Source organism: Lonchura striata, chromosome 6 (genome assembly GCF_046129695.1).
Source record: "Lonchura striata isolate bLonStr1 chromosome 6, bLonStr1.mat, whole genome shotgun sequence".
Taxonomy (NCBI): Eukaryota; Metazoa; Chordata; class Aves; order Passeriformes; family Estrildidae; genus Lonchura; species Lonchura striata.
The window spans coordinates 64503623-64530546 of record NC_134608.1 but is presented as its reverse complement, the minus strand read 5'-3'; the positions used below and the strand labels follow the sequence as shown (position 1 = coordinate 64530546).

Genomic DNA, 26924 nt, shown 5'->3' with positions numbered 1-26924 from the left:
GCTCGGTGCTGCTGTGGTGGTTTTGCATCACAGAAGTGATGTCCTGAGAGAAGCTGCTAGCAGTTTCCTCTGTGTCTGACAAAAACCAATCAGTAATTAGCTCTGAGAGCTGACAGTCTGTTAAAGCACTAAGGAAGCTGCAGACGCCTCTGTGCAGACACAAGTTAGAGATGAGAAAGCCTGGCTGGGTCTCTGTCCCTTCTGGCCCCACAGAGGTGCCGAGGCCGGCCCAGCCCCGTCTCGGCCGTGGGGCCGGGCGGCTCCTGCCGTGGGGCCAGGCCCCTTCCCAGGGAGCCGCCAGGCGCCATCGGCTGCCGGGCAGGGCAGGGGAGGCCGCGGGGCCGAGGCCGGGCCGTGGCTGCGGGTGCTGACATCTGGCCCTGCCGAGCCCTGCCCCGCCGCCAGCCCGGGCCCGGCCAGGATCCGCCGGGCCCCAGGAGCAGCCCCGGGCCGGGCCGGCTCGGCCAAGGCTCTGCCGCCCTTGGGCTTCGCCCGCGGCCGGCGGGCAGGGCAGGAGAAGCCATCGGCCCCGGCCGTGCTGCTGCTGGGCTCTGGCCTGGCTGCTGAGATCCTGGCCCTGCCCCAGCGCGGCCCAGCCTGACACAGCCCCAGCGCAGCCGCTGCAGAAACCTCCATGGCAAAACAGCTCCGGCCGCAAGCACCGAGCCCGGCCGGGCTCACGGAACCAGCTGCAGCCCTGGGAGATATTGACTCTGCCAGTGCTGCCATCCTCCTCCAGTGAGAGAAAAGGACACAGGGCAGGCACACAGAGGAGCAACATGGACACACCGAGGGCAGGGAAGAGGAAGTTGAGTCCCAGATGGGAGGGATGAGGAGATGCCTTGATCTTGGGGCTGAAATCCTCTGCTAAAGCTGTGGAGAAGGATGTCATTGCTACATCAGATTCTATTTTTCCCTATAACACATTGAAAACTATGGGGAGATGACTTGTTTCATTAATGGTCTCCATGCTAAATTAAGCAAATATTGCAATAGCTGTGATCTCATGAGATGTTTCAACAGAGAAAGAGAGCATAGTGATGAGACCCTGTGCCCCAGGGAGAGAAGACCTCTCTTCCCACAGATGAGGATGATTTCAGAAAGAGATTAAGAGAACTGCTGCTTTTAAACAGCTCATCTTTAAACCAATACCTCATACGCTGATATGACCCATAAACACAGCTGTGGGAAAAGCTGTGAAAAAATGTGAGGGACTTCGAAATTGCAGATTTCTCCAGGCAGCTGCTCTTTGTGGAAATTGAGAGCCGCAAGAGCACTGTTTTCTTGTGGAGAAGTCTCCATAGCAAGAAAGAGAGACTCCACTCCCTAAGTGAACTAAAGAAAGACTATTCTAGAGGTGGTAAAGTGATTGAAAATTTTTTGGTTTGTCTTTTTATATAATCAGTATGTAAGAAAAGGTTGTATGGAGAGGGAAGGTGTTCTGAAAGTTTTGTTCTGATCCTTATCACTCTTTCTTTTAGTTTTTTTAACAAACTTTTCCTTATACTGTTAAAGTTTGAGCCTACTATGCCTTTCTCCTAATCCTATCTCATAACAGGAAATTAGTAAGTATATTGCAGTGAGTGCACTGGTAATTAGCCAACACTGAACCCACTACACTAATTAATGCATTGGCCGAGAAATCTCAAATTGGTGTACCAAAACCACTACAGAAACTTCCTGATGAACTGCCCCAGACAAGAGGGATATCAAAGCAGAGCCATGGTTTGTCAGGACTTGCTTGATCTTAATGAGCCCCGTGGTACCTTTGGAGCTGAGCCCTGGAACCTCAGGGCCTGAGAGGAGATTGCACAAACCTTTCCAGGAGTCCAAGTCAGAAGAAAATCCCAAAGTATCTCCAGCCATTAATGGGACCCACTGAGGTCCATCCCCAACACAGGCTCCTCATGGACTCCTTGGAGGAGAGAATTAGAGTCCAGGATTGCACAAAAACCTCTCAGAGACTCAAAACGGCACAAAAACCTCTCAGTTTTGAAAGGACAATCCAAAATAACTTAAAAAAGTTGAGTATCTCAAAGCAGTAATGAGCCCCACTAAGTGTCAGTACAAAGCTCTCAAGGGACTTGTTAAAGCGGATAATTGGGCCCATGATTGCCCAGACCTCTCACAGAGTCTATATGAAATGGGAAATATCAATTACCTGCAAAGAACTGAAGTTCTGGGAGCATGAAGGAGCCATTCCTGACCAGGGCTCCCCAGGGACTCCTTCCAGGAGATCCTTGAGGCCACTGGGATGTGGGCATGGGGGGGATGCTGAGGGCAGGACCAGGGGCTGACAGTGCCCAGCCTGGCTGGGGCTGTGCCAGGAGGCCCCAGGGCCTCAGGACAAGGTGTCTCCTCACAGCCCTTGGTGGCACAGACCCTGCTGTGCCCCAGGGCAACAAGACTTGGCTTCTCTTTGTCCCCACCTGGCATCAGTGCCTCCAGTTCTCTGATCTGCCTGGGGCCTGGGGACAATTTCTCGGTCATGTCCCTCAGTGGGACCCATTAAAAGTCCAAGAAACTTTGGAGCTGGATTCTGACTTGGAGTTCTGGAGAGGTTTCTGCAGCTCCCTCTCAGTGCCTGATGTTCAGGGCCTGAGCACAAAGCCCCAGAGAGTCATTAAAGTCCTTGTGCTGTGTCTGTGCTGCTGAGCTGGGCCGGGCTCCTGGCACAGAGGGTGATGCTGGTAACCAAGCAGAGCTTCAAAAGCACATTTCTCTTGCTGAGCAGCTCTTCTCCCAGCCCAGCAGGGCTGGGGCAGTGCCTGCAGCCAGCGCGAGCACAGCACAGAGGCACAGAGAGCTTCAATCAGTCAGGGCTGGGAAGAGGCTGAGAAGTGCCTGGGGCAGAATCACTGCCAGCCCTTGGCACAGGAACCTCTGGCTGCAGGACAATGCAGCTGCAGCTCCTGGAGAGATCTCCTAAAGCTGGAACATGCCAATGCCCACAGACCCTGTGAGTGCATTCTCTGCTCATCTCCTGTGCAGAGCAGCCAGGGGTGCCCAGGGCTGTCCTGCAGAGCAGGGTCCTGCAGCCCAGGGCGCTGTGCTGGGCCAGGGACTCTGCTGCCTGCCAGGGACAGCTCTCAGCCGGCCCTGGAGCTGCTCCCAGCGCTGGCCAGGAGCTGTGGGGGGAAGGAGCCACCCTGAGCAGGGGGGGTGCTGCTGTTGAGAGGGGCTGGCTGGGGCAGGGCTGCTCCCAGCTCCAGACCAGCCTGGGCACAGCTCCGGAGGACACTTCCCAAAGGAGGTAAGCCTGGGATTGCTGTAAAGGTCAGAAGTTTTCCTGAGAGTATTTTCTATTTCCTGCTTGGTGCAGGATAGGAATGTTGGAGTGGTGACATAAAGATTTTTGGTTTTTATAGTTTTTTCATATACTGTAGCTCTGTAAGCTACTATTTTATAATTATAAAACTATAATCCTTACTTAGCTCCATTAAACTCTTAATTAGCTTTATCAAACTACTATTATGTACTTATGTAACTGTAATCTTTGCTGACACTAGTAAGTTTCCTACTTTTCTCTTAGATTTTAGTACAATAAATAGACTGTCTAAATACATTCCTGAAATACTGTATAGTCTTATTATCAGGAAGAGTGCTTACAAGAATAATATTTTGGTATTTGACCACAATGTGAACAGTCATAACTAAAACTGGGGCAAAGAAGTCCTCGGACTTACTGGAATGTGTTGATCCAGGGGTGTGTAATTGGGGCAACTGAATCTCCTATTGAATGTTCCTGTTAAAAATCCTGATTAATCAACCGTAATGAACTCTTGAAATCAGGGCCTGGGTGTGCCTCATCCCCACTGGGACACCTGGAAGCTTCCAATAAAGATCTGCTTTGTACTTTACTGTTCTAACACTGTTGCAAGGGTTCTTTTTTTTCTCTTTTGATTGTAGGAAGCAGGGGGTTGAGAGAAGCAGAACAGGAATTGTAATCCCAGAATCACAGAACATTCTGAGTTGAAAGGGACACACAGGATCATCAAAGGAATGTTTGAACATTTACAGAGGCTCCAGAACTGTGACTTTGGGTGGTCAGTGTCTCTGCTGGGAGCCTCCCAAAGGGCCTTCAGCCACTCCTCAGCCCTGGGCAGCAGCAGCATCACCTCTGCAGGGCCCAGCAGGGCTCTCCTGAGCTGCCCTTGCCCAGCTGCACACAGAGCCTGCCCCAGCCAGGGCCCTGCACACAGGCAGGTTTCTGTAGGGCCGGGCCGAGGGCACACAGGGTGGGATGGGCTCAGTGAGCGCTGGCAGGGACAAGGCACCTCTCAGGAGGGGATGTCCAGGCCCAGGGAGATGCTCAGGGAAGCAGAGGGGGCTGAGCAGAGCAGTGCTGGGGGAACAAGCCCATCCAGCCCCTCACCTTCCCTCAGCCACAGGGAATCCTTTGCCTCTCACATCTCTCAGTGGCAAATTCTGAGTGCAGCAGGAATGCTGGGGAGTTCTGACCTCAGAAGGCCAGCAATGATGTGTGGGTAGGAAAACAATTCCTTAAACCAACTCCTGACATCTGTTTTGTTTCCCTTAGAAGTATGAGTGCAGATGGTATCAAGCCTCTCTGCAATAGGAATTACTCCCCTAATAAATCCTGAATATCCAGCCTTGCCCCTCTGCTAAATGGCCACAAACACAGGGCAGCAGGACAAGGATGGCTCCTCGAGAGCCCCCACACACAGGCCTGGCTGCTCCTGGCACACTCAGCCAGCACAACTGGAGCTCAGGCAGGGACCTGGGTGAAGGTTTTCCCAGAGCAGGAACAAGGGTGGGTGAGTCCCAGCAGGACAGGCTGCAGGGAATGGCCCAGGTTTGGCTCCAAGCAGCCTCTCCTGACTTGTCCCTGTCCTTTCTCCATGAACAGGTGCCCATGTGCAGCCACAGCAAATGTCCAACAGCAGCTCCATCAGCCACTTCCTCCTGCTGGCACTGGCAGACACGCGGCAGCTGCAGCTCCTGCACTTCTGCCTCTTCCTGGGCATCTCCCTGGCTGCCCTCCTGGGCAACGGCCTCATCATCAGCGCCGTAGCCTGCGGCCACCACCTGCACATGCCCATGTTCTTCTTCCTGCTCAACCTGGCCCTCAGCGACCTGGGCTCCATCTGCACCACTGTCCCCAAAGCCATGCACAATTCCCTCTGGGACACCAGGAACATCTCCTACACAGGATGTGCTGCTCAGGTTTCTCTGCTTATCTTCTTCCTTGGATCAGAGTATTCCCTCCTGACCATCATGTGCTACGACCGCTACGTGTCCATCTGCAAACCCCTGCACTACGGGACCCTCCTGGGCAGCAGAGCTTGTGCCCACATGGCAGCAGCTGCCTGGGCCAGTGCCTTTCTCAATGCTCTGCTGCACACAGCCAATACATTTTCCCTGCCCCTGTGCCATGGCAATGCCCTGGGCCAGTTCTTCTGTGATATCCCACAGATTCTCAAGCTCTCCTGCGCCAATTCACACCTCAGGGAACTTGAGCTTCTTGTGGTTACTAGCAGTTTATCTTTTTGTTGTTTTGTGTTCATTGTTTTCTCCTATGTACAGATCGTCAGGGCTGTGCTGAGGATCCCCTCTGAGCAGGGACGGCACAAAGCCTTTTCCACCTGCCTCCCTCACCTAGCTGTAGTCTCTCTCTTTGTTAGCACTGCAGAATTTGCTCACCTGAAGCCTGCCTCGATGTCCTCCCCATCCCTGGATCTGGCCCTGTCAGTTCTGCGCGATGAAATCCTGCTCAGCGTGGGCAACTGAGCCCTTGAAGGGCTTAGTGTCAGGTCAAGGCTTGCTTTCCCTCCCAAAGCCTTCCCTTGGCAGCCTTGGGCAGGGGATTCATCCTCCCTCCCTCCTCCTTCCCACAGACCTGCTCGAAACCACTCCGTGGGCACTTTCCATTCTCTGTGTCTGTCCTCAAGTGCAGTGCCAACCTGGGTCAGTCCTGGCCCTGTCCTGAGCTCCCAGGAGCTCACAGGCTGAGATGTCAACGCTCAGCCAAACCAGGGCCCTGCCCCTGCCAGCAGCACCCCCACAAGCAGCAGCAGCAGCAGCAGCTGCAGTCGCCTCTCAGCTGTTGGTGCCCCTGCACTGCAGCCCCTCCCGCTGGCACCAACGTTCCCTTGTGGCCTTGGAGACAGTCCTGAATCCATCCATGGGGTCACAGAGCCATGGAATCCCAGAGTTCCAGGTTCCTGGAATCCTAGAGTCATTGAATCCTGAGAACCACACTCAGAGGAGGAGGAGGAGGAGGAGGAGGACAAGGAAGAGGAGGAGGAGGAGGCGGAGGAGGAGGAGGACAAGGAAGAGGAGGAGGAGGAGGCGGAGGAGGAATAGGAGGAGGAAGAGAGAGAACGAGGACAAGGAGGATGATGAGGAGGATGAGGATGAGGAGGAGAAGGAGGAGGAGGAGGAGAAGAAGGATGAGGAGGATGAGGACGAAGAGGAGGAGGATGAGGAGGAGAAGGAAGATGAACAGGAGGAGGAGGAGGACAAGGAGGAGAATAAAGAAAAGGAGGAGGACAAGGATGAGGAGAACCACAAGGAGAAGGACGGGGAGGATGAGGATGAGCAGGATGGGGAGGACGAGGAGGAAAAGGAGAAGGAAGATGAGGAGGAGGAGAAAGAAGAGAATGAGGATGAAGAGGAGGACGATGAGGAGGAGGGGGATAAGGATGAGGAGGATAAGGAGGAGGAGGATGAGGAGGAGGACAAGTGTTGGAGGGTGCCGCGAGAGACAAGACTCATGATATCATGATCATCAAGTCTCAGTTTATTGTGACAGATTACACAGTTTATATATGTTCGTTAATTAGCTCATACATATTGCAAAAGCTGAGCTCATGATTGGTTGCTATGTGACTTGTACTATTATCTTAAAAGTATCTTTGTGATCGATACATGCCTGTCCAGCTGGCCTTGCAGTTAGAACAGCTTAGTACCCCTTTGTTCTTCTCTATCTACTTCTACATACCAAGCAGTTTCAATATCCTGCTTTCTGCACACCATCTACTCTTCAGGGCCATGCGAACTTTGCAGCAGTCACGTAGCCCTCCCTATTTGGATTAATTTTACAGTATCATGTCCCTTGTCGTTCAACCATTCCTCTGTCAGGCTCTCTTCATCTCCCCCGTTTTCCTTTTGTACAAGAAGGTGTGAATTCAGCATTTTCTGCACAATCTGCTGCATCAAGCCTTGCAAGCAAGTAAACACACAGGGCAAAACAAGCAAAAGTATCACAATTATGCTTAGAACTATTATGCCGTATTTGATAATGTCTCTTAACTATGGTCCGATCCCCAATCCTTTTAGCTATCTTTTTAAACCTAATCTATCCTCTACCTTTAACTGTTGAGTTAGCTCGGTCAATTTTCGTATATGCTTATGGATAGACATAGAGTGATCAGATAAGTTCATACAGCACATTCCTTCAAATTCTTCACAACTATGACCTTGGGCTAGAAGAAGTAAATTAGTGGCTGCTGCTCTGTTTTGCAGAACTGCATGACAGATACTACTTATATTTGTGGCAAGCTCACTCAACATTTTAGATGGAATACTAATTTACTTTTTTGTCCAGTAGGCTAGGATTTTCAATTGTGTGAGAGCTTGCACTGAAGTAACTCATGGGGTGAAAAATGAGGTTATATTACAGAAGTGCACTCCACTTCATATTTCTCATGTTCTTGATTGCTCTGTTTAACATGAAAGGAACAAACTTAATTCTAAATACAAACTATATTTATGATAAACTTAATGTTATGCTTTTGATTATCTAATTGATTGTCCCTCTTTTTCTTTTGCCATTGAAAAGCAATGGCAAAATGAACAGAAAAATCACAGGCATTACTAAAACTCATTAAAACTTAGTAGAAAAGTCTATAACATAATTAAAAACACACTTATGAAAAAACTTAAAAGCCTACAATCTTCTGTGGGTGAAACACAAATCTTTGTACAATCCACTTTTGCTGTGCATCCTCTGATTTACTTGTGGAGAGATTAGTGTTCTCTTGAAATTGATAAGTTTAACATTCTTCACTGAAATCTATCTAGATTCTGCACCTGTTAAAACAAAAGCAAACTCAACACCCCCCACAGGGACTGGAGGGTCCTCTCTCAATTCTGTTTCCTAAAATTTGCATGAAGAAATGGAAATATCAACATCTTTGTTATAAACATGAAAAAACATCAAGAACAAAACAATGCATACACAATTAATATTACATATAAAATCACAGTTACCAAGTGCTAAACTATCAAATTGTCATCCCAGAGTCTGCAGCAGCTGATAAACCTTAAAACAACAGAGATTTGGATAAAACATGTCCGGATCATGTCTCTCCAAAACTCCCTTTGAGGCTCAGCTGCCCTATATGGTCAAATTGTTAAGCCAAAAGGACTTGAATACTTTTTGATGCAGAGAACACCTGGGTCAATCACACCATCCACATAGAGCCAGAGCTTGGCCAGAGCTCAAACTCTAATTGGAGGATATGTTTTAACACATTATAAAACAAAAGTCCTAGAAATAACAGTTACAAGAAAAAAACCTTATTATTAAAACTTTATCAAACTATCAAATAATTGAACCTGTCTAAAATCTCTTTCAAGACAAAAATTCTCTAAATATAACAAACCCTTTCTTCAGAAATCTGAAAATTTGAAGTCTGAAATTTTGAATTAAAATTTGGACAATGAATTTTTAAAGGAAGATGAATTGCAGCTGCATAAAAGATTGGATAAAGAAAACACATGAGTAGTTAAAAAATCAAAAACACAGGATCCTGAAAAAACATCTTGTAATCAATCACCTAAAGAGATAATAAAACATATGAAAACTGACTGTAAATACTATAACAACACCTTAATACCTTAATACCTTAATAATAATTCTTATCACAAAAATCAGACAACTCACATTTTATGATCAACCTATTAACAAGAAATGTTTAAAATAGTTTAAGACAATCCTTTTAAAGCACTCATATAACATTAGTAACAATCACTACTTATCATTACTTACAAAAACTTAACAATCACTATTTATCGTATTATCTATAAAACTTAAAAATCACTATTACTTATATTATTATCTATAAAAACCCAAATACAGAGATTACAAACTTAATACTAAAATTCCATCAGATGACATTTTCTCAACTCTTTGTTTTCAGAGACATTTTTGGTAATTAAATCATTACTAACATTTCTATCTTTATACAGTGATTTTTATCTATATCATATTTGAAATAACATTGATTCACATAATGTTCATCCTTCTTGGTATCTTGGAAAACACTCGGTCCTGCTGTACTTTTTCATTATGTCTTCTGACTCTTGTAAGAAATTGGGAAGATGCTGTTGAAATTTTTGCTGTAGTGCTGCGATCCCGCCACCGGCGGCGCTGCTGCTCTGGGCGTTGTCGCTGCCATGGCAACCAGGACTGTGCCGCCATCTCCGCCGCCATTGCTGGGCGCTGCGGGGAGATGAGGGGCGGCGCCGCCTCGCTCCCGTCCTTGTTGTGTCACCTTGTGGATGGGAGAAGAGACACCCCCGCCACGGCCGCGCCCCGCCTGCTCCGGCTCCAGCGCGGCCGAGCCCCAGGAACGCCCCTCTCCCCCCTTGCGCTGCTGCTCGGCAGCAAGGAGCCTTTCGTCTCTCGGCTGATGTCCGCTCCGCCCCGGGCTCGCCTCCGGCTCGGTGCTGGCCGGCCCCGCTCTGTCTGGCCCCGCGCCCGCTCCGTTCTACCTGATCCCCGTTCACACAAAGTGAATTTGGGATCCCAGTCCCGTTGCCATAAAGCAATTTGGATCTCAATTTCCAGCACCTCAATGCTACTAGTGTCTATGGGAGGTACAGGCATTTCAGAAGCAGAGATGGGAATGGGAAAATTTGTGAGAACCGGAGGGTTTGGCTCACTGGAGAGAAGCGAGGGTTTACATTCCTTATTTTTCTCCAGAGCTGTCCGTATCACTTCCACCGCCCTCTTTTCTGCCTGACACATTAACAATTCGTTATCAACCACTCTCCAAAGTTTACTCATTTTCTTGCCCGGTTTATCCTCATCTAACACTAATTCCCACAACTTATCCCTATATCTTCTCCATTCTGAAAGTTTATGAACACTATGGGGGTTAACGAAAAAGCCGTAAGACTCAGCATGATGCAATAGCGAAGGGAGATCCTTATCTAAGTCAATCCCCCTAATCTGCCTTTTTCTAAGAGAAGCACTAAATAAATCATATGCTGCTTGCCTTTCCATGATTACGTCGGTACCGTTGCTGGCTCATTCAGGCTTCGGCAGCACGTATCGGCTGAGCTCGCCGCTGCGGTCACTCAGGGCGCGGAGCAGAGAGTATCGACTCTTTCGCCGTCCTTCCAGCTGCAGGACCCGCACTCCAACGCAGCACTTCTCTCGCCTTAGGCTCGGATCAGGTCCCTGCTTTCGGGCGCCAGTTGTTAGAGGGAATGCCGCGGGAGACAAGACTCATTATATCATGATCATCAAGTCTCAGTTTATTGTGAGAGATTACACAGTTTATATATGTTCGTTAATTAGCTCATACATATTGCAAAAGCCAAGCTCATGATTGGTTGCTATGTGACTTGTACTATTATCTTAAAAGTATCTTTATGATCGATACATGCCTGTCCGGCTGGCCTTGCAGTTGGAACAGCTTAGTACCCCTTTGTTCTTCTCTATCTACTTCTACATACCAAGCAGTTTCAATATCCTGCTTTCTGCACACCATCTACTCTTCAGGGCCATGCGAACTTTGCAGCAGTCACGTAGCCCTCCCTATTTGGATTAATTTTACAGTATCCTGTCCCCTGTTGTACAACCATTCCTCTGTCGGGCTCTCTTCAAGTGGAGCATACATAAATGTATCTTTTCCCTCAGTTTCTCATTCCCAAAGCCTTTCTAAAACAATGGGGCATACATGAATGTATCCTTTTCCTCAGTTTACCATTCCCAAGGCCTTTCCAAAACCTTCCTCCATGCTACCATGCCAGCATGATAGCTACATTTTCTCCCCAATTTTTCCACTCCTGGCACAGCTATGAAGTGCCAACCTGCAGGTGGGAGCACACCTGATATCCTGCAGGATTCTCCTGTGGGCTGGAGCCCCACGGGGCAGCACCACCATGAACAATTCCTTTTCCCATTGCAGTAGTCTCCTTTGGTGTGGAAAAGACAGAAAGAAAGGAGAATTCCTGCCTTCCCCTCTCTCAGGGCTGCAGAAGTTCTCAAACTTCCTTCCTGCTGCTCCCACAGAGAGAATGCTGGCCTAGGGACTCTCTGCGGTTGGATTTTGGGCACGGGAGGAGGGAGACACTTGGTTGTCCTTGTGGACACAAGAAATGGGCCAACATCCAGTCCCAAATATTTGTGTGGGATTTGTCATACTTCAGTGATTCCTTTTTAGTTTTGGAAAGCAGAGAAGAGGAGGAGAGGGCCTAGGAAAGGAACAATCCTTCTGTAGCCCCTGCCAGGAGGGGATAGCTGGGGGGTCGGGCTCTGCTCCCAGGGAACAGGGAGAGGAGGAGAGGGAACGGCCGCAGGCTGGGCCAGGGCAGGCTCAGCTGGGACAGCAGCAGGAATTTCCCCATGGAAAGGGTGCTCAGGCCCTGGCAGGGGCTGCCCAGGGAGCTTTGGAATGCCCATCCCTGCAGGTGTCCCCTGGAGGTGGCACTGAGTGCTCTGGGCTGGAGACAAGGTGGGCATGGGGCCCAGCTGGGACTCCCTGGGCTGGGAGGGCTTTTCCAGCCCCGGGGATCCTGGGGTTTGTGAGAGAGTTCTCCCAGCAGAAAGAAAAGCCAGTCCCGGAGAAAGGCCCTGCCCTGGAGCAGCAGAGGAGCAGCCCCGAGGCTGGAGGAGCCAGGAGCGGGCTCCAGGCACGGCTGCTCAGCCTTGAGCCCTGTGGGGCTGCCCAGCAGCAGCAGCAGCAGAGCCCCAGAGCTGCGCTGCTGCTGCGCTGCTGCTGCGCTGCTTTGGGCTCTGCGGCTGCCCAGCCCCGTGCAGCTGCTGCCGCAGGGATGTGCCAGGAGCAGCACAGAGCTGCTGCTGCTGCCTCAGCTGGGGCTGCAGCGGGGGAACCCCTCCCGCCCGGCCCGGGGCTGCTGGAGGCAGGCAGGGCTGCAGGAACAGCCCCGGCCCGGCTCCCCGGCCACGGGCAGCGGCAGAGCGGGGCTCTGCTGCCTTCGCTGTGCTGGCGGCACAGCCCTGCTGCAAAGGGCTGCCCGGCACAGCTCTCTGCCAGCCGGGCTCAGCCTGCGCCTCCCGTTTGCCTGCAGAGAGCAGCGACAGCCCTGCCCCGCCGGCCCGGCCGGGAACTCTCCCGCTGCCGCCGGGGCTGAGCCCGCGCTGCTCGCGGGGCGCTCCGTGCCACGGGCTGGGACAATCCATCGGCACCTCGGGGAGACAGGACACGCAATCTGGGCACTCTGCTCCTGTGCCTTGCACACTTTATTAGAAACACACAGATTCTTCAATCACGGGAACAGCGTGGGGACATTAGAATGCATTGTGATTACAACACACGGTACATTAATGTTTTTATTTCATAACTGTTATAGAAATATACAATATGTAATAAAAATCAATTAATTGCTAGTTTTCCTTATTCTTTCAATATTCTCTTCACTTTTCTATTCTTATTCTTCTTATTGTTCTTCTTTTCCTACTCTTTACTATTCTTCTTCTTCTTTGCTACTTCTATGTATTTTTATATTCTTACTCTTATTCCTATTCTTCTTCTTCTACATATTTTGAAATTCTTATTCCTATTCCTATACTTTTTGTTCTGCATATATTGAAATTCCTATTCCTAGTACACTTCTTCTTCTAAGTATTTCTAAATTCTTATGACTATATTTCATCTATCTATTCTAAAATAAACGTTCTATGTCTTGTCTTTTTAGTCTTCATCTTTGTCTTCTTCCTCTTTGCTGTCTTCCTCATCTTCTTCATCCTGTTTGTCTTCGTCTTCTTCACTGTCTTTGTCTTCTTCATCTGCTATGTCGTCTTTGTCCTCTTTTTCTGTGTCTTTGTCTTCATCTTTGTCTTTGTCTTCTTTGCCGTTGTCTTGGAGCAGTTTGTGCTCAGAGTCAGTTCCAGGAGCCTCTGCTTTGTGCCCCAGAAATGGTTGCTGCACCTTCCAGCCTGGGGCCGGGTGTGTGCGGGGCAGGGATGGGGGAGCTTTGGGCTCTTTGGGTGGGCATTTTCCAAGCCCCACTGCCCAGGCCTTCGTGGCTCTGCCTGGTTGGGTTTTGCTTGGCTTGCTTGGCCCATCCAAAGGCTTTTCTCTTCCCTGGCTTGGAGGAGCTGCAGCAGCAATCTCTGAGCCCCTCGAGCCGAACTGGACAGCTGCTGCTCCAACACAGAGGAGCGGGATTGGAAGGAGCGGTCATCTTCATCTTCTTCCTGTTCTTCACCTTCCTTCTCCTCATCTTCTTCACCTTTCTCTGTGTCTCTTTCAGTCCTCAGTGCGTGGCCTGAGGCAGGGACAGCGGAACAGCCCCCCAGCGCCCGCAGCGCCCGCCTGAAGCGGGAGGGACGTTTCCTGGGGGCAGCCGGCTGCCCGCGGAGGGCCTGGGCTCCCAGCCGGGCAGGCCGGGGGCTGGGGGGGCTGTGCGGGGCAGGCGCCGGCCCTCGGCTGCACGGCTCCTGTGCCGGGCACTCAGCCCAGGCCTCCCGAGGGACGGGCACTGCGAGCCCTTCTGACACAAAAACTTTCCACTTGTCCACATTCTTTTCTTTGTCCTGTTCTGGGGGCAGCTCCAGGAGGCTCACATCGTCCCACTCATCATCCTCTGTGTACAAGGGCTTGGCCAAGATCACATGCTTGGGCCAGTTCTCCTGCACGAGCCCCATGTTGCTGTCATTTTCCCAGTTGGAGAGTCCTGAGGGTCTGCTGCCATTCCCTCTGGAAACGTTTTGGCCAACGTATTCTTCCCAGTCTGAAATTTCTGCATAGCTGATGACATCTCCTCCGGACAGCACTTGCTCAATGCATTCTTCCCAGTCCGAGGGGTCTTGGGAGATGCTGACTTCTCCCTGGGACAGGTCTTGGTCCAAATATTTTTCCCAGTCAAAGTGTTGGTGGTAACTCGTGACATCCCTGTGGGGCAGATCTTCCTCCATGCATTCTTCACAGTAGGTTGCTTCCTGGGACAGCTCAGGGTCTCCAACCAGGAAAGGCTCCATGTCATGCAAGAATTGCCAACTTTTGTTTTCCTCATCGGAGCCGTCCAGCCTCTCCTGCACTGCCAGCCCTGACCCCACTGCTGCCTCCTCAGCAGCTCCGGACGGGGCAGCACCTCCCGGCTCGGCCTCCGTGGGACTGCCTGGGGCAGGGGAGGCGTCGGGCACGGCAGGGGCTGCCTCTGCTGCCACCTCTGTGCCCACGGGGCTGGCAGAGCTGGGCCCCTCTGGGGGAAGAGCCGTGCTGTCCACGGGACTAAGCTTGATGGCCAATTCCACTTTGGACTGCCCCTCAGCAGTCGGCCTGTACCCTGAAGAGACCATGATGTCCTCGACTGCAGAGGACAGCTTCTCCTCTCTTGTGCTGTCCCCTTCAGAGACCTCAATGTCCTCTTCCACTGGGGACAGCTCCTCATCACTTGTGCTGTCCTCCGGAATAGATTTGATGTCCTCTTCCACTGAGGACAGCTCCTGGTGACTCATGCTCTCCTCTGGAATGTTCTCTATGTCTTCTTCCACTGAGGACAGCTCCTGGTCACTCATGCTGTCCTCTGGAATGTTCTCGATGGCCTCTTCCACTGAGGACAGCTCCTGGTCACTTGTGCTCTCTTCTGGAGCAACCTCGATGTCTTCTTCCACTGAGGACAGCTCCTGGTCACTTGTGCCATCCTCTGGAGCAACCTCGATGGCCTCTTCCACAGAGGACAGCTCTGGGTCACTTGTGCTGTCCCATGGAATATCTTCAATTGCCTCTTCCACTGAGGACAGCTCTGGGTCACTTGTGCTGTCCCATGCAAAATCATCACTTGCCTCTTCCACTAAGGACAGCTCCTGGTCTCTTGTGCTGTCCTCTGGAATGTTCTCGATGGCCTCTTCCACGGAGGACAGCTCCTGCTCATTTCTGCTGTCCTCTGGAACAACCTCGATGTCCTCTTCCACTGAGGACAGTTCCTTCTCTCTTGTGCTGTCCTCTGGAATGCCCTCAAGGGACTCTTTCACTGGGGACAGCTCCTGGTCACTTGCGCTGTCCCATGGGATGGCCTCAATTGCCTCTTCCACTGAGGACAGCTCTGGGTCAGTGTTGCTGTTCCCTGGAGGGAGCTCGATGGCCTCTTCAACCTGGGACAGCTCCTCGTCACTGGATGAGGAACAAGTCTGGGTGTTCTTCTCCTCCTTTACTGAGCCCAGTGGGTTCTCCAAAGAACTGGAGCTGACATCGTCGTCCCAAGGGAGCAGCTCTTGGTTTCCCAAATCTTCCCCTTGGGACAGGAGAGGCTCAGGGGCCTCCTCGTCCTCCTCAGCAGCTCCAGCCGGGGCAGCAGCTGCCGGCTCGGCCTCCGTGGGACTCTGCAGGGAAGGAGAGGCGCTGGTCAGGGCAGGCACTGCCTCTGCTGCCACCTCTGTGCCCACGGGGCTGGCAGAGCTGGGCCACTCTGGGGGACAAGGCTGAGGCTCCTCGTCCCTCCCTGGGCACAAGGGTCTGTCCCAGATCTCAGAGCTGATGTTGTGTCCCCATTGGGACAGCTCCTGCCTGCTCACATCTTCCTCCCTTTGGGACAGCTTTCGCTCACTCACATCGTCCCACCGGGGCAGCTCTTGGGCTGCAGCGTCTGGTCCTTGGCACAGCTCCCTGACACTGCTGTCTCTCACTTGGGACAATTCCAGCTCTCTCCTGTCTTCCCATTGGGACATGTGGGAGTGTACACCTTGTCCCCATGCTGAGAGGTCTTGATACCTCTCACCTTCCCTCCGGGAATGCTCTTGGGCATCATGCCCTTGGGAATCCTCTGGGACACGCAGATCTCTCTGCAGGGACAGCTCGTGGCACCTCTCGTCCTCTCCCCATCCCATCTCCTGCCGCTCACTCACATCTATTTCCCACTGGGAAATCTCTTGGGTTGTCACACGTTCTTCCCTCTCCCACCCCTCTTGGTACATCTCACTGTCCTCCTCCCACTGGGACAGCTCCTGAGCTCTGATGGTTTCTTCCCATTCATTGAGCTCTTGGTGTGTCCCCCCTCTGGACTGGGAAACTTCCCAAACTCCCACACGTACCTGGCCTTGGTACAGCTCTTGGCTGCTCCTGGCTCCTTGCTGGGACACTTCTTGGTCTCCTGGAACTCCTCTCTGGTGGGTCTCATCCACATCTTCTCTCCGGGAAAGTTCACGGTCCATCTCAGCAAAGGGCCTCTCCTCCTCCTCAGTCTGTGACAGTGGCAGGACTGAGCTGCCACTGCCCCTGACCACGGCTCGCTGGTGGCTTCCAGCCAGCTGGGCAAGGTGCTGCGGGACTGGGAGGTGGAGTTGGCTTTGTCCTCGTCGCTGTCTCTGTCTGTCGCTGTTGGCCGCTGTCGCTGTCGGCGTCTGGCGCAGACAGAGCCAGGGAGCTGCGTCCTCCTCAGAGAGCGGCTCTCCTGGGACTGGGCACCCCAGGGCTCTGCGCCCCTTGGAGACCCTCAGCCCGGGCGGGGCTCCCTGATGTCACAAGGGTCTCTGGCCACCATCACGTCCCACATCACAAAGGGCCGTGACACCATGTGCCGTGTCACAAAGGGCCACCCCTGGCACCCCAATAGCACTGGAGCAGACAGGAACCTGTTGGGGTTTATGTTTATTTCATTAAGTTATTGTTAAATGGTTCATTCTGTTATCCCCCCACGCTTTCACCAAGTTGTTTTTTTTCCCTATGTTGCACAATCCCTTTAATGGTGTCCCTCAATTATTCCCCTCCCTTTGTCCCAGTCCCTTCCCTACCTGTCCAGGCAACCCTGCCACTTTTTCCTGAATGTTCCCTGCCACTCAGCCCCTGGGCCACTCCCTGATTGAGATCCTGTCGTGGTTTGATGTGGAAAAAGAATTTCATTGGAAAGAAGAGGTCAGTTTGGATATTGACCACTTGAAGGTGGACATGCCTCTGAGAACACAGAGGGGTTAAAAGCAGAATTCCCAGGAGAACTCTCTCTTTTTATTAATTATCTAGACGGTGGGAACCGATTATGGTCCATGTTCTGTCTCACTGTACTTTGTTAAAGTTAGGTGGTGAGATTCTGAATGTTTTAAAATGTCTTCATTTTAAATTTTGTGTGTGTGTTTTTTTTTTTTTCTTTCTTTTTTTATTTTATAGTAGTATAATAGTAGTGGCTTAATAAAGTTTTTCCCTTGTTATTAAGCTTCAGCCTGCTTTGCTCTGTTCTCAACCGCATTGTGATTACAACATAATGTAGAGTAATGTTTTTATTTCATAACTGTGAAAGAAATATACAATATGTAATAAAAATCAATTAATTGCTAGTTTTCCTTATTCCTTCAATTTTCTCTTCACTTTTCTATTCTTATTCTTCTTATGGTTCTTCTTTTCCTACTCTTTACTATTCTTCTTCTTCTTTGCTACTTCTATGTATTTTTATATTCTTATTCCTATTCCTATTCTTCTTCTACATATTTTGAAATTCTTATTCCTATTCCTATACTTTTTGTTCTGCATATATTGAAATTCCTATTCCTAGTACTCTTCTAAGTATTTATAAATTCTTATTACTATACTTCTTCTATCTATTCTTAAATAATCATTCTATGTCTTGTCTTTTTAGTCTTCATCTTTGTCTTCTTCCTCTTTGCTGTCTTCATCTTCTTCATCCTATTTGTCTTCACCTTCTTCATTGTCTTCATCTTCTTCACAGTCTTCATCTTCTTCATCTGCTATGTCGTCTTTGTCCTCTTTTTCTGTGTCTTTGTCTTCATCTTTGTCTTTGTCGTCTTTGCCATTGTCCTGGAGCGGTTTGTGCTCAGAGTCTGTTCCAGGAGCCTCTGCTTTGTGCCCCAGAAGTGGTTGCTGCACCTTCCAGCCTGGGGCCGGGTGTGTGCGGGGCAGGGATGGGGGAGCTTTGGGCTCTTTGGGTGGGCATTTTCCAAGCCCCACTGCCCAGGCCTTCGTGGCTCTGCCTGGTTGGGTTTTGCTTGGCTTGCTTGGCCCATCCAAAGGCTTTTCTCTTCCCTGGCTTGGAGGAGCTGCAGCAGCAATCTCTGAGCCCCTCGAGCCGAACAGGACAGCTGCTGCTCCAACACAGAGGAGCGGGATTGGAAGGAGCGGTCATCTTCATCTTCCTCCTGTTCTTCACCTTCCTTCTCCTCTTCTTCTTCACCTTTCTCTGTGTCTCTTTCAGTCCTCAGTGCGTGGCCTGAGGCAGGGACAGCGGAACAGCCCCCGCAGCGCCCGCAGCGCCCGCCTGAAGCGGGAGGGACGTTTCCTGGGGGCAGCCGGCTGCCCGCGGAGGGCCTGGGCTCCCAGCCGGGCAGGCCGGGGGCTGGGGGGGCTGTGCGGGGCAGGCGCCAGCCCTCGGCTGCACGGCTCCTGTGCCGGGCACTCAGCCCAGGCCTCCTGAGGGACGGGCACTGCGAGCCCCTCTGACACAAAAACTTTCCACTTGTCCACATTCTTTTCTTTGTCCTGTTCTGGGGGCAGCTCCAGGAGGCTCACATCGTCCCACTCATCATCCTCTGTGTACAAGGGCTTGGCCAAGATCACATGCTTGGGCCAGTTCTCCTGCACGAGCCCCGTGTTGCTGTCGTTTTCCCAGTTGGAGAGTCCTGAGGGTCTGCTGCCATTCCCTCTGGAAACGTTTTGGCCAATGTATTCTTCACAGTCTGAAATTTCTGCATAGCTGATGACATCTCCTCCGGACAGCACTTGCTCAATGCATTCTTCCCAGTCCGAGGGGTCTTGGGAGCTGCTGACTTCTCTCTGGGACAGGTCTTGGTCCAAGTATTTTTCCCAGTGAAAGTGTTGGTGGTAACTCGTGACATCCCTGTGGGGCAGATCTTCCTCCATGCATTCTTCACAGTAGGTTGCTTCCTGGGACAGCTCAGGGTCTCCAACCAGGAAAGGCTCCATGTCATGCAAGAATTGCCAACTTTTGTTTTCCTCATCGGAGCCGTCCAGCCTCTCCTGCACTGCCAGCCCTGACCCCACTGCTGCCTCCTCAGCAGCTCCGGACGGGGCAGCACCTCCCGGCTCGGCCTCCGTGGGACTGCCTGGGGCAGGGGAGGCGTCGGGCACGGCAGGGGCTGCCTCTGCTGCCACCTCTGTGCCCACGGGGCTGGCAGAGCTGGGCCCCTCTGGGGGAAGAGCCGTGCTGTCCACGGGACTAAGCTTGATGGCCACTTCCACTTTGGACTGCCCCTCAGCACTCAGGCTGTACCCTGAAGAGAGCATGATGTCCTCAACTGCAGAGGACAGCTTCTCCTCTCTTGTGCTGTCCCCTTCAGAGACCTCAATGTCCTCTTCCACTGGGGACAGCTCCTGGTCAATCTCACTGTCCTCTGGAATATTCTCGATGGCCTCTTCCACTGAGGACAGCTCCTGGTCACTCTCACAGTCCTCTGGAATGTTCTCTATGTCTTCTTCCACTGAGGACAGCTCCTGGTCACTCATGCTGTCCTCTGGAATGTTCTCTATGTCTTCTTCCACTGAGGACAGCTCCTGGTCACTCTCACTGTCCTCTGGAATGTTCTCGATGGCCTCTTCCACTGAGGACAGCTCCTGGTCACTTGCGCTCTCTTCTGGAGCAACCTCGATGTCTTCTTCCACTGAGGACAGCTCCTGGTCACTTGTGCCATCCTCTGGAGCAACCTCGATGGCCTCTTCCACTGAGGACAGCTCCTGATCACTTGTGCTGTCCTCTGGAATGTTCTCAATGGCCTCTTCCACTGGGGACAACTCCTTGGCACTTGTACCATCCTTTGGAAAAATCTTGATGGTTTTGTCCACTGAGGACAGCTCCTGGTCGCTTGTGCTGTCCTCTGGAATGTCCTCGAGGGCCTCTTCCACGGAGGACAGCTCTGGGTCACTTGTGCTGTCCCATGGAATATCTTCAATTGCCTCTTCCACTGAGGACAGCTCTGGGTCACTTGTGCTGTCCCATGCAAAATCATCACTTGCCTCTTCCACTAAGGACAGCTCCTGGTCTCTTGTGCTGTCCTCTGGAATGTTCTCAATGGCCTCTTCCACGGAGGACAGCTCCTGCTCATTTCTGCTGTCCTCTGGAACAACCTCGATGTCCTCTTCCACTGAGGACAGCTCCTTCTCTCTTGTGCTGTCCTCTGGAATGCCCTCAAGGGACTCTTTCACTGGGGACAGCTCCTGGTCACTTGCGCTGTCCCATGGGATGGCCTCAATTGCCTCTTCCACTGAGGACAGCTCTGGGTCAGTGTTGCTGTTCCCTGGAGGGAGCTCGATGGCCTCTTCAACCTGGGACAGCTCCTCGTCACTGGATGAGGAACAAGTCTGGGTGTTCTTCTCCTCCTTTACTGAGCCCAGTGGGTTCTCCAAAGAACTGGAGCTGACATCGTCGTCCCAAGGGAGCAGCTCTTGGTTTCCCAAATCTTCCCCTTGGGACAGGAGAGGCTCAGGGGCCTCCTCGTCCTCCTCAGCAGCTCCAGCCGGGGCAGCAGCTGCCGGCTCGGCCTCCGTGGGACTCTGCAGGGAAGGAGAGGCGCTGGTCAGGGCAGGCACTGCCTCTGCTGCCACCTCTGTGCCCACGGGGCTGGCAGAGCTGGGCCACTCTGGGGGACAAGGCTGAGGCTCCTCGTCCCTCCCTGGGCACAAGGGTCTGTCCCAGATCTCAGAGCTGATGTTGTGTCCCCATTGGGACAGCTCCTGCCTGCTCACATCTTCCTCCCTTTGGGACAGCTTTCGCTCACTCACATCGTCCCACCGGGGCAGCTCTTGGGCTGCAGCGTCTGGTCCTTGGCACAGCTCCCTGACACTGCTGTCTCTCACTTGGGACAATTCCAGCTCTCTCCTGTCTTCCCATTGGGACATGTGGGAGTGTACACCTTGTCCCCATGCTGAGAGGTCTTGATACCTCTCACCTTCCCTCCGGGAATGCTCTTGGGCATCATGCCCTTGGGAATCCTCTGGGACACGCAGATCTCTCTGCAGGGACAGCTCGTGGCACCTCTCGTCCTCTCCCCATCCCATCTCCTGCCGCTCACTCACATCTATTTCCCACTGGGAAATCTCTTGGGTTGTCACACGTTCTTCCCTCTCCCACCCCTCTTGGTACATCTCACTGTCCTCCTCCCACTGGGACAGCTCCTGAGCTCTGATGGTTTCTTCCCATTCATTGAGCTCTTGGTGTGTCCCCCCTCTGGACTGGGAAACTTCCCAAACTCCCACACGTACCTGGCCTTGGTACAGCTCTTGGCTGCTCCTGGCTCCTTGCTGGGACACTTCTTGGTCTCCTGGAACTCCTCTCTGGTGGGTCTCATCCACATCTTCTCTCCGGGAAAGTTCACGGTCCATCTCAGCAAAGGGCCTCTCCTCCTCCTCAGTCTGTGACAGTGGCAGGACTGAGCTGCCACTGCCCCTGACCACGGCTCGCTGGTGGCTTCCAGCCAGCTGGGCAAGGTGCTGCGGGACTGGGAGGTGGAGTTGGCTTTCTTCTCGTTGCTGTCTCTGTCTGTCGCTGTCGGCCGCTGTTGCTGTCAGCGTCTGGCGCAGACAGAGCCAGGGAGCTGCGTCCTCCTCAGAGAGCGGCTCTCCTGGGACTGGGCACCCCAGGGCTCTGCGCCCCTTGGGGACCCTCAGCCCAGGCGGGGCTCCCTGATGTCACAAGGGTCTCCGGCCGCCATCATGGCCCACATCACAAAGGGCCGTGACACCATGTTCCGTATTTTAAAGGGCCACCCCTGGCACCCCAACGGCACTGGAGCAGACAGGAACCTGTTGGGGTTTATGTTTATTTCATTAAGTTATTGTTAACTGGTTCATTCTGTTATCCCGCCACGTTTTCCTCAAGTCGTTTTTTTTCCCCAACGTTGTACACTCCCTTTTATGCCTTCGCTCAAGTTATTCCCCTCCCTTTGTCCCAGTCCCTTCCCTACCTGTCCAGGCAACTCTGCCATTTTATCCTGACTGTTCCCTGCCACTCAGCCCCTTAGCCAACCCCTGATTGAAACACCCACTTGGAAATCCCCTAATCCAGGATGCCCCATTGGCCCCTGTGCCTTTCCCGATCCTGATGGTCCCACTGTGTTGATATAATCGTCTCACTCCTGCCCTGAGGATTCCCTGTTGCTTCGCTGTTTCTGCCCACCGCCTGACTTGGATCTGAGCAAAACCCTTTGCAAACGAGGGTGAGTGACTCTTTTTTATCCCGCTCTCTGCACCTCGAATAAACTTTCCCAGTGGAAGCTGAAGGCATAGAGGCTCCTCCTTCCTCCCTGGCCTGGTCCCTGCCGTGGCTGTAACAGCGTGCAGGGCAGAGCTTGCAGCTCTGCAGGTTCAGCTGTGGGCAAAGCCCAGTCCCCAGCTGTTGGCCGGTCCCGCCGTGGCTGCCGGAGCGCACAGAGCCAGCCTGGGTTCCGGGGGCTCGGGAAGGAGCTGGCCGGGAGCATCCCCGGAGCGGTGTCCTGGTGGGCCATTCTGTGCCCCGAGCCCTGCGAGGCTTTGGCCCCGCTGGCCCACGGCAGCCCAGCCCCGCAGTGCCGAGCCCTGGCCGTGCGGGCTGCGCTGCCCAGGGCACGAGGAATTGGCCGCACGGCCGTGCCGGGGGCTCGTGGGCAGCGGCTCCAGGAGCCGCGGCAGCCCGGGGAGCAGCGGTGTCCCTCAGGGCTGTGCCCGGGCCCCGGGGCTCGGCCCTGCCCGCAGCAGCGGCACCCGGGGGCAGCGAGCGCGGCCTCGGCGGCCAGGCAGGGCACGGGCAGCCGAGCGGGGCAGGGGCAGCCCCGAGGCCGGGGCCGTGCCCGGGCACCGGGCCGAGCTGGAGAAGCGGCACCGCCAGAGCCTCCTGCGCTGCCGCGGGGCCGGGGCCCGGCCGCTGCCCCCGGCCCGGGGCAGGGCCCGAGGCAGCGGCTCCTGCGGCTCTCCCCTCGCCCCTGCGGCGCCAGGGCACAGCGGCCGGGCCGGGGCTCGCTCCCTGCTGCCGGCCGGGCGCTGCCGAGGGCTCCCCGCCCGCCGGGGCCGGGGCCGGGCGCTGAGGGAGCGGCGCCGCCATCGCTGCCGCCCTCAGGGGCTCTGAGGGGAGCGCGGCTCCCGCCAGCCCCGCTCCGCCCGCACGGGCAGCGCAAACCTGGAGCACAAAGACACACAGCGCTGCCATTGTGTCCGTGCCCTTCCAATGCACCCGCACAGCGGCCCCGGGGCTGCGCTCGGCCACGGCAGCAGCGCTCCAGGGCCGAGCTCTGTGGGATGTGACACTAAACCCACAGGCTTTAGTCTTCTTGGGAGAGAGAAATGAATGTTTCAGTCTCCTTGGGATAGAAAACCGCTTTTGATTGCACTGTTCTGTCGTACACTGGTGTGAAAAAAATCATAAACACTAAACTGGCATAATTAGAGGTCCCTGTGGGTCAAAAGTCATAAACAAATAGTTAGCAACATCTCTACTAACAAAAGATTCAATAAAAGAAAAAGCTAGGCTATCAAAAATTTTCGCAGTCTTGTCACCTGTTGCTCTTGTCTTTTACAATGTTTAAATTTGTTTCCTGTGATCTTTTTTATTTTGGGCACAATGAAGCAAAACTGAGCAGCATCAGGGAAAAACCCACAGCTGGGTCCAAGGCTTCAGAATGGTTGTGGAACTCCCGGAGGACTCGCACGCTTCAGCCATGCACAAAAGCTCCTCTCCTTTCCGAGGCTGCACGGCAGCACACGGGGAGTAAAATCAGAGTTCTTCCTGATTTCCTACACTTGCCCTCCATCATTTATCCAGCACCTTCTCCAAGTGCAGGTAGTGAGAGGAGACAGATCAAGTGTGGTTCTGGATAATCTGTTTTCTTGTTGCTTCTCTTTGGACCGCCACTTGTTGCTTTTGAGGGTTCCTCACTGCTGTCCCCCGTCCCTCCCCAGCCCCCCGGGACCCTCCGGCTAGCTGTCCCCTCCGGGGCCGGGGTTTTCCGCGGTCCCACTGCCCTGGGCTTACCAGGCAGCATCTGGGTTAGCACGGTCCGAGCGGCAGCGTTGCCTCAGTTGCCACTAGGATTCGAGATAAAGAGACCAAGAGAGACCAATGGTATGCTTGTCCAGAGAGATTGTATTGCCTGAACGGTAGCAGGGACCAAAGGCCCTGGGCTATTGCCCAGATACAGTTTTATGCAGCAAAATTAAGAAATAAGGTCTAAACAATAGAGACAGTGTTCAGCTAAGGCACATCAGAACCACCCCAGGGGCCAGGTCCAATGGGAGCTGCTCAGGGGTGGGGAGAAGGGGGTCTACAGAGGAATGCTGAAGCGGGACTTTCCCGAGACAGTGGAGCATACATAAATGTATCTTTTACCTCAGTTTCTCATTCCTAAAGCCTTTCTAAAACAATGGGGCATACATGAATGTATCCTTTTCCTCAGTTTACCATTCCCAAGGCCTTTCCAAAACCTTCCTCCATGCTACCATGCCAGCATGATAGCTACAATTCCCCCTTCTTTACTTATTAAGAAGAACAGTGCCTTGGGAAAAGGTAAACTGTGGCTCTTAAACTGCAGTGTCTTTCTGCTTGTCGTCTTCCCACCAATCGCTTTCCGTGTCGGCAGCAGCGATGAAAACCGGTGCAGAAGCCTTCAGCTTCGAGGTGATGACCTTGGAGATGATTCGCTTCAGAATCCCGAATGCTAACAGAACTAAAAACAATGCAACTAGAAAGTAAAGGATGTCTTTTAAAAGAATCACTGCCTCATTTTCTTGCTTCACACTCCCAATGAGGCTTGTCATTTCCTGAATGGACGAGTGGACACTCTGACCTTTAGATGACAGATCAAAACAACACAACCCATCAAATTCTTTACATCCATGACCATGTGCCAACAGCAGGAAATCAATAGCTGCCCTATTCTGGAGGGTAGCCTTTCTGGTTATTTCCTCGTCTTCTAGGAGGTCACTCAGGGCTGCTGATGTTAAATTTGCCTGCTTGGTCACCCAGCATTCTAGATTGCCTAATTCACTCAATGCTTTGGCTGCCACAACCCATGGTAAAAACACAGAGATGGCAACTCTTTTGGATTTTGCCCAATGGTAAATTTCCGCATCACAATGTTCATCAAATTGACTCGCACTCCGCTTAGTAATTTTTTTCTCACCTTTTGCTTGCCCAATTGGAATTTGGGTCATGTTGGGGGAAGCAAGGGTCAGATGCCCAAAAGTGCATGGACCTCCAATAAGACGAGAGGGGATTCCTGGGTATGCTCTGTCCCCACAGATAAGAAACATTCCCTTGTCCAGCTTGCGTGGACGGAAATCAGTGGTGGATGCAAATTTCAGCTTGTAGACAGCTGTGCCCCATTGACCTGCTCTGAATTCTACCTTGTACTGTTTGACATGCTCATATAATTTTACTTCTTTGGTTGGGGAAAAATCAAATTGAATGCAAAATTCAGCTTTTGCAGAGCCTAGGAGTTCTAATTCCTGGGGCTCTCCCTTGGCAGTGGGCAAATGTGAGACCCATCCTTGCCACAAAATGAGGGGGTTTCGCACTGGTGCTTTAATTTGTCCTGCACCTTTAGGTATTTTATTTTCGTTCACCTGCTTTTGCAAATGGACCAGATCAATTGGGAACTCATCCTCCTTACTTGGCACCCCTATTAAACATGTGGACATTGGATTTTCTGCTGAGGCAGTGGACAAACACATATGATCCTGTTGCAAGGCTTGGGCTAGCGTGACCCATACATTTTTCTTGGGCTGTGGAACAATCCATGCATCCACTGTGGAAGGGTAGATGGCCATTCCCTGGAACCAAACGATGAGCAGGAATGTGGAAATTGACATTCTGCTAGTCTGAAAGAAAGATAAAATCATACAACAAAGTGAACTAACTCTGAAAAAGATACAATTTGCTCTGCCAGTATAAAGGAAAAAGATTCCCCACCCTCCCACTTTCCCCCCTTGTTGAGGAGGCCCTGCGGACCCTGGAGTCCTCGGGGTTGCTGCTACTGCAGCAACCACCCTTTCCCGTGGCTTTATCACTGAGTCCTCTGTCATCAGCACAGCTTTCCTGGTGCACTCCTCGATGAGCTGATCGAGTGTGGGGGGAGGCGATGATGGAAGGGCCAGGATGACTCGCTGACAGGCTTCATTTGCATTTGCAGTGACAAGTTCTAATGTATGTTGGTCTTGGAGCTCTGGATTTTGCACCCTCTTTTCCACAGAGGCTCGCACTCGATCCACAAAATCCATGAATGGTTCTGCAACAGACTGCTTCAAAGCGGTATAAGAAACAACAGGTTCTTTAAAAGGCATGTTAAAAAATGCATGTTCTGCTGCATCCCTGGACAGGTCCAACACTGCTCTGGGGATGCTTGCTTTTCAGCTTGGCTCCAATCACCCTCACCCACTAGATGTTCTAAAGTGATTTCCTCATCCTCTATATCTGTGGAATGGCTTGGACTTTGCAAAATCTCTGGGAGGAGATGTCCTGCAATCCTTTTCCAGGTTCTTTCCCACAATCTAAACTCAGACTGAGGGAGCAAGCAACTGAAAAGACGTTTCAAGTCAGCAGGGACATATGTTTTGGAGCTTAGAGTAGCTTTTAAAATGCTCTTAAAAAATTCACTTCTTTCCCCAAACTTACACTTTGTTTTGCAAAGTTCCCTAATACTATCATACGAAAGGGGCTCCCATTTGGCGTTCTGTCCCCTGGCATTATAGATCACAGGGGCCAGGAACGCAGGGTCGGTGTCTCTGACCAGGTTCAGTCTCTGACCAGGTTTCCAGTCTCTGACCTGGTTCCTCGTGCTG

At 52.2% G+C, this 26924-nt stretch overlaps 1 protein-coding gene across 1 annotated transcript in view; it reads right to left on the bottom strand.

Annotated features, from left to right (window-relative positions):
* LOC144246548 (uncharacterized) overlaps positions 1 to 23193 on the bottom strand; it is a 319583-nt gene extending 296390 nt beyond the window's left edge. The window contains 9 exon segments of the mRNA XM_077784459.1: positions 12944 to 13078; positions 13672 to 14161; positions 15257 to 15544; positions 16253 to 16488; positions 17876 to 17966; positions 18555 to 19049; positions 20385 to 20672; positions 21381 to 21689; positions 22975 to 23193. Of these exon segments, the coding sequence (XP_077640585.1) occupies positions 12944 to 13078; positions 13672 to 14161; positions 15257 to 15544; positions 16253 to 16488; positions 17876 to 17966; positions 18555 to 19049; positions 20385 to 20672; positions 21381 to 21689; positions 22975 to 23193 (2551 nt within the window).
* Between the last annotated feature and the right edge of the window lie 3731 nt (positions 23194 to 26924).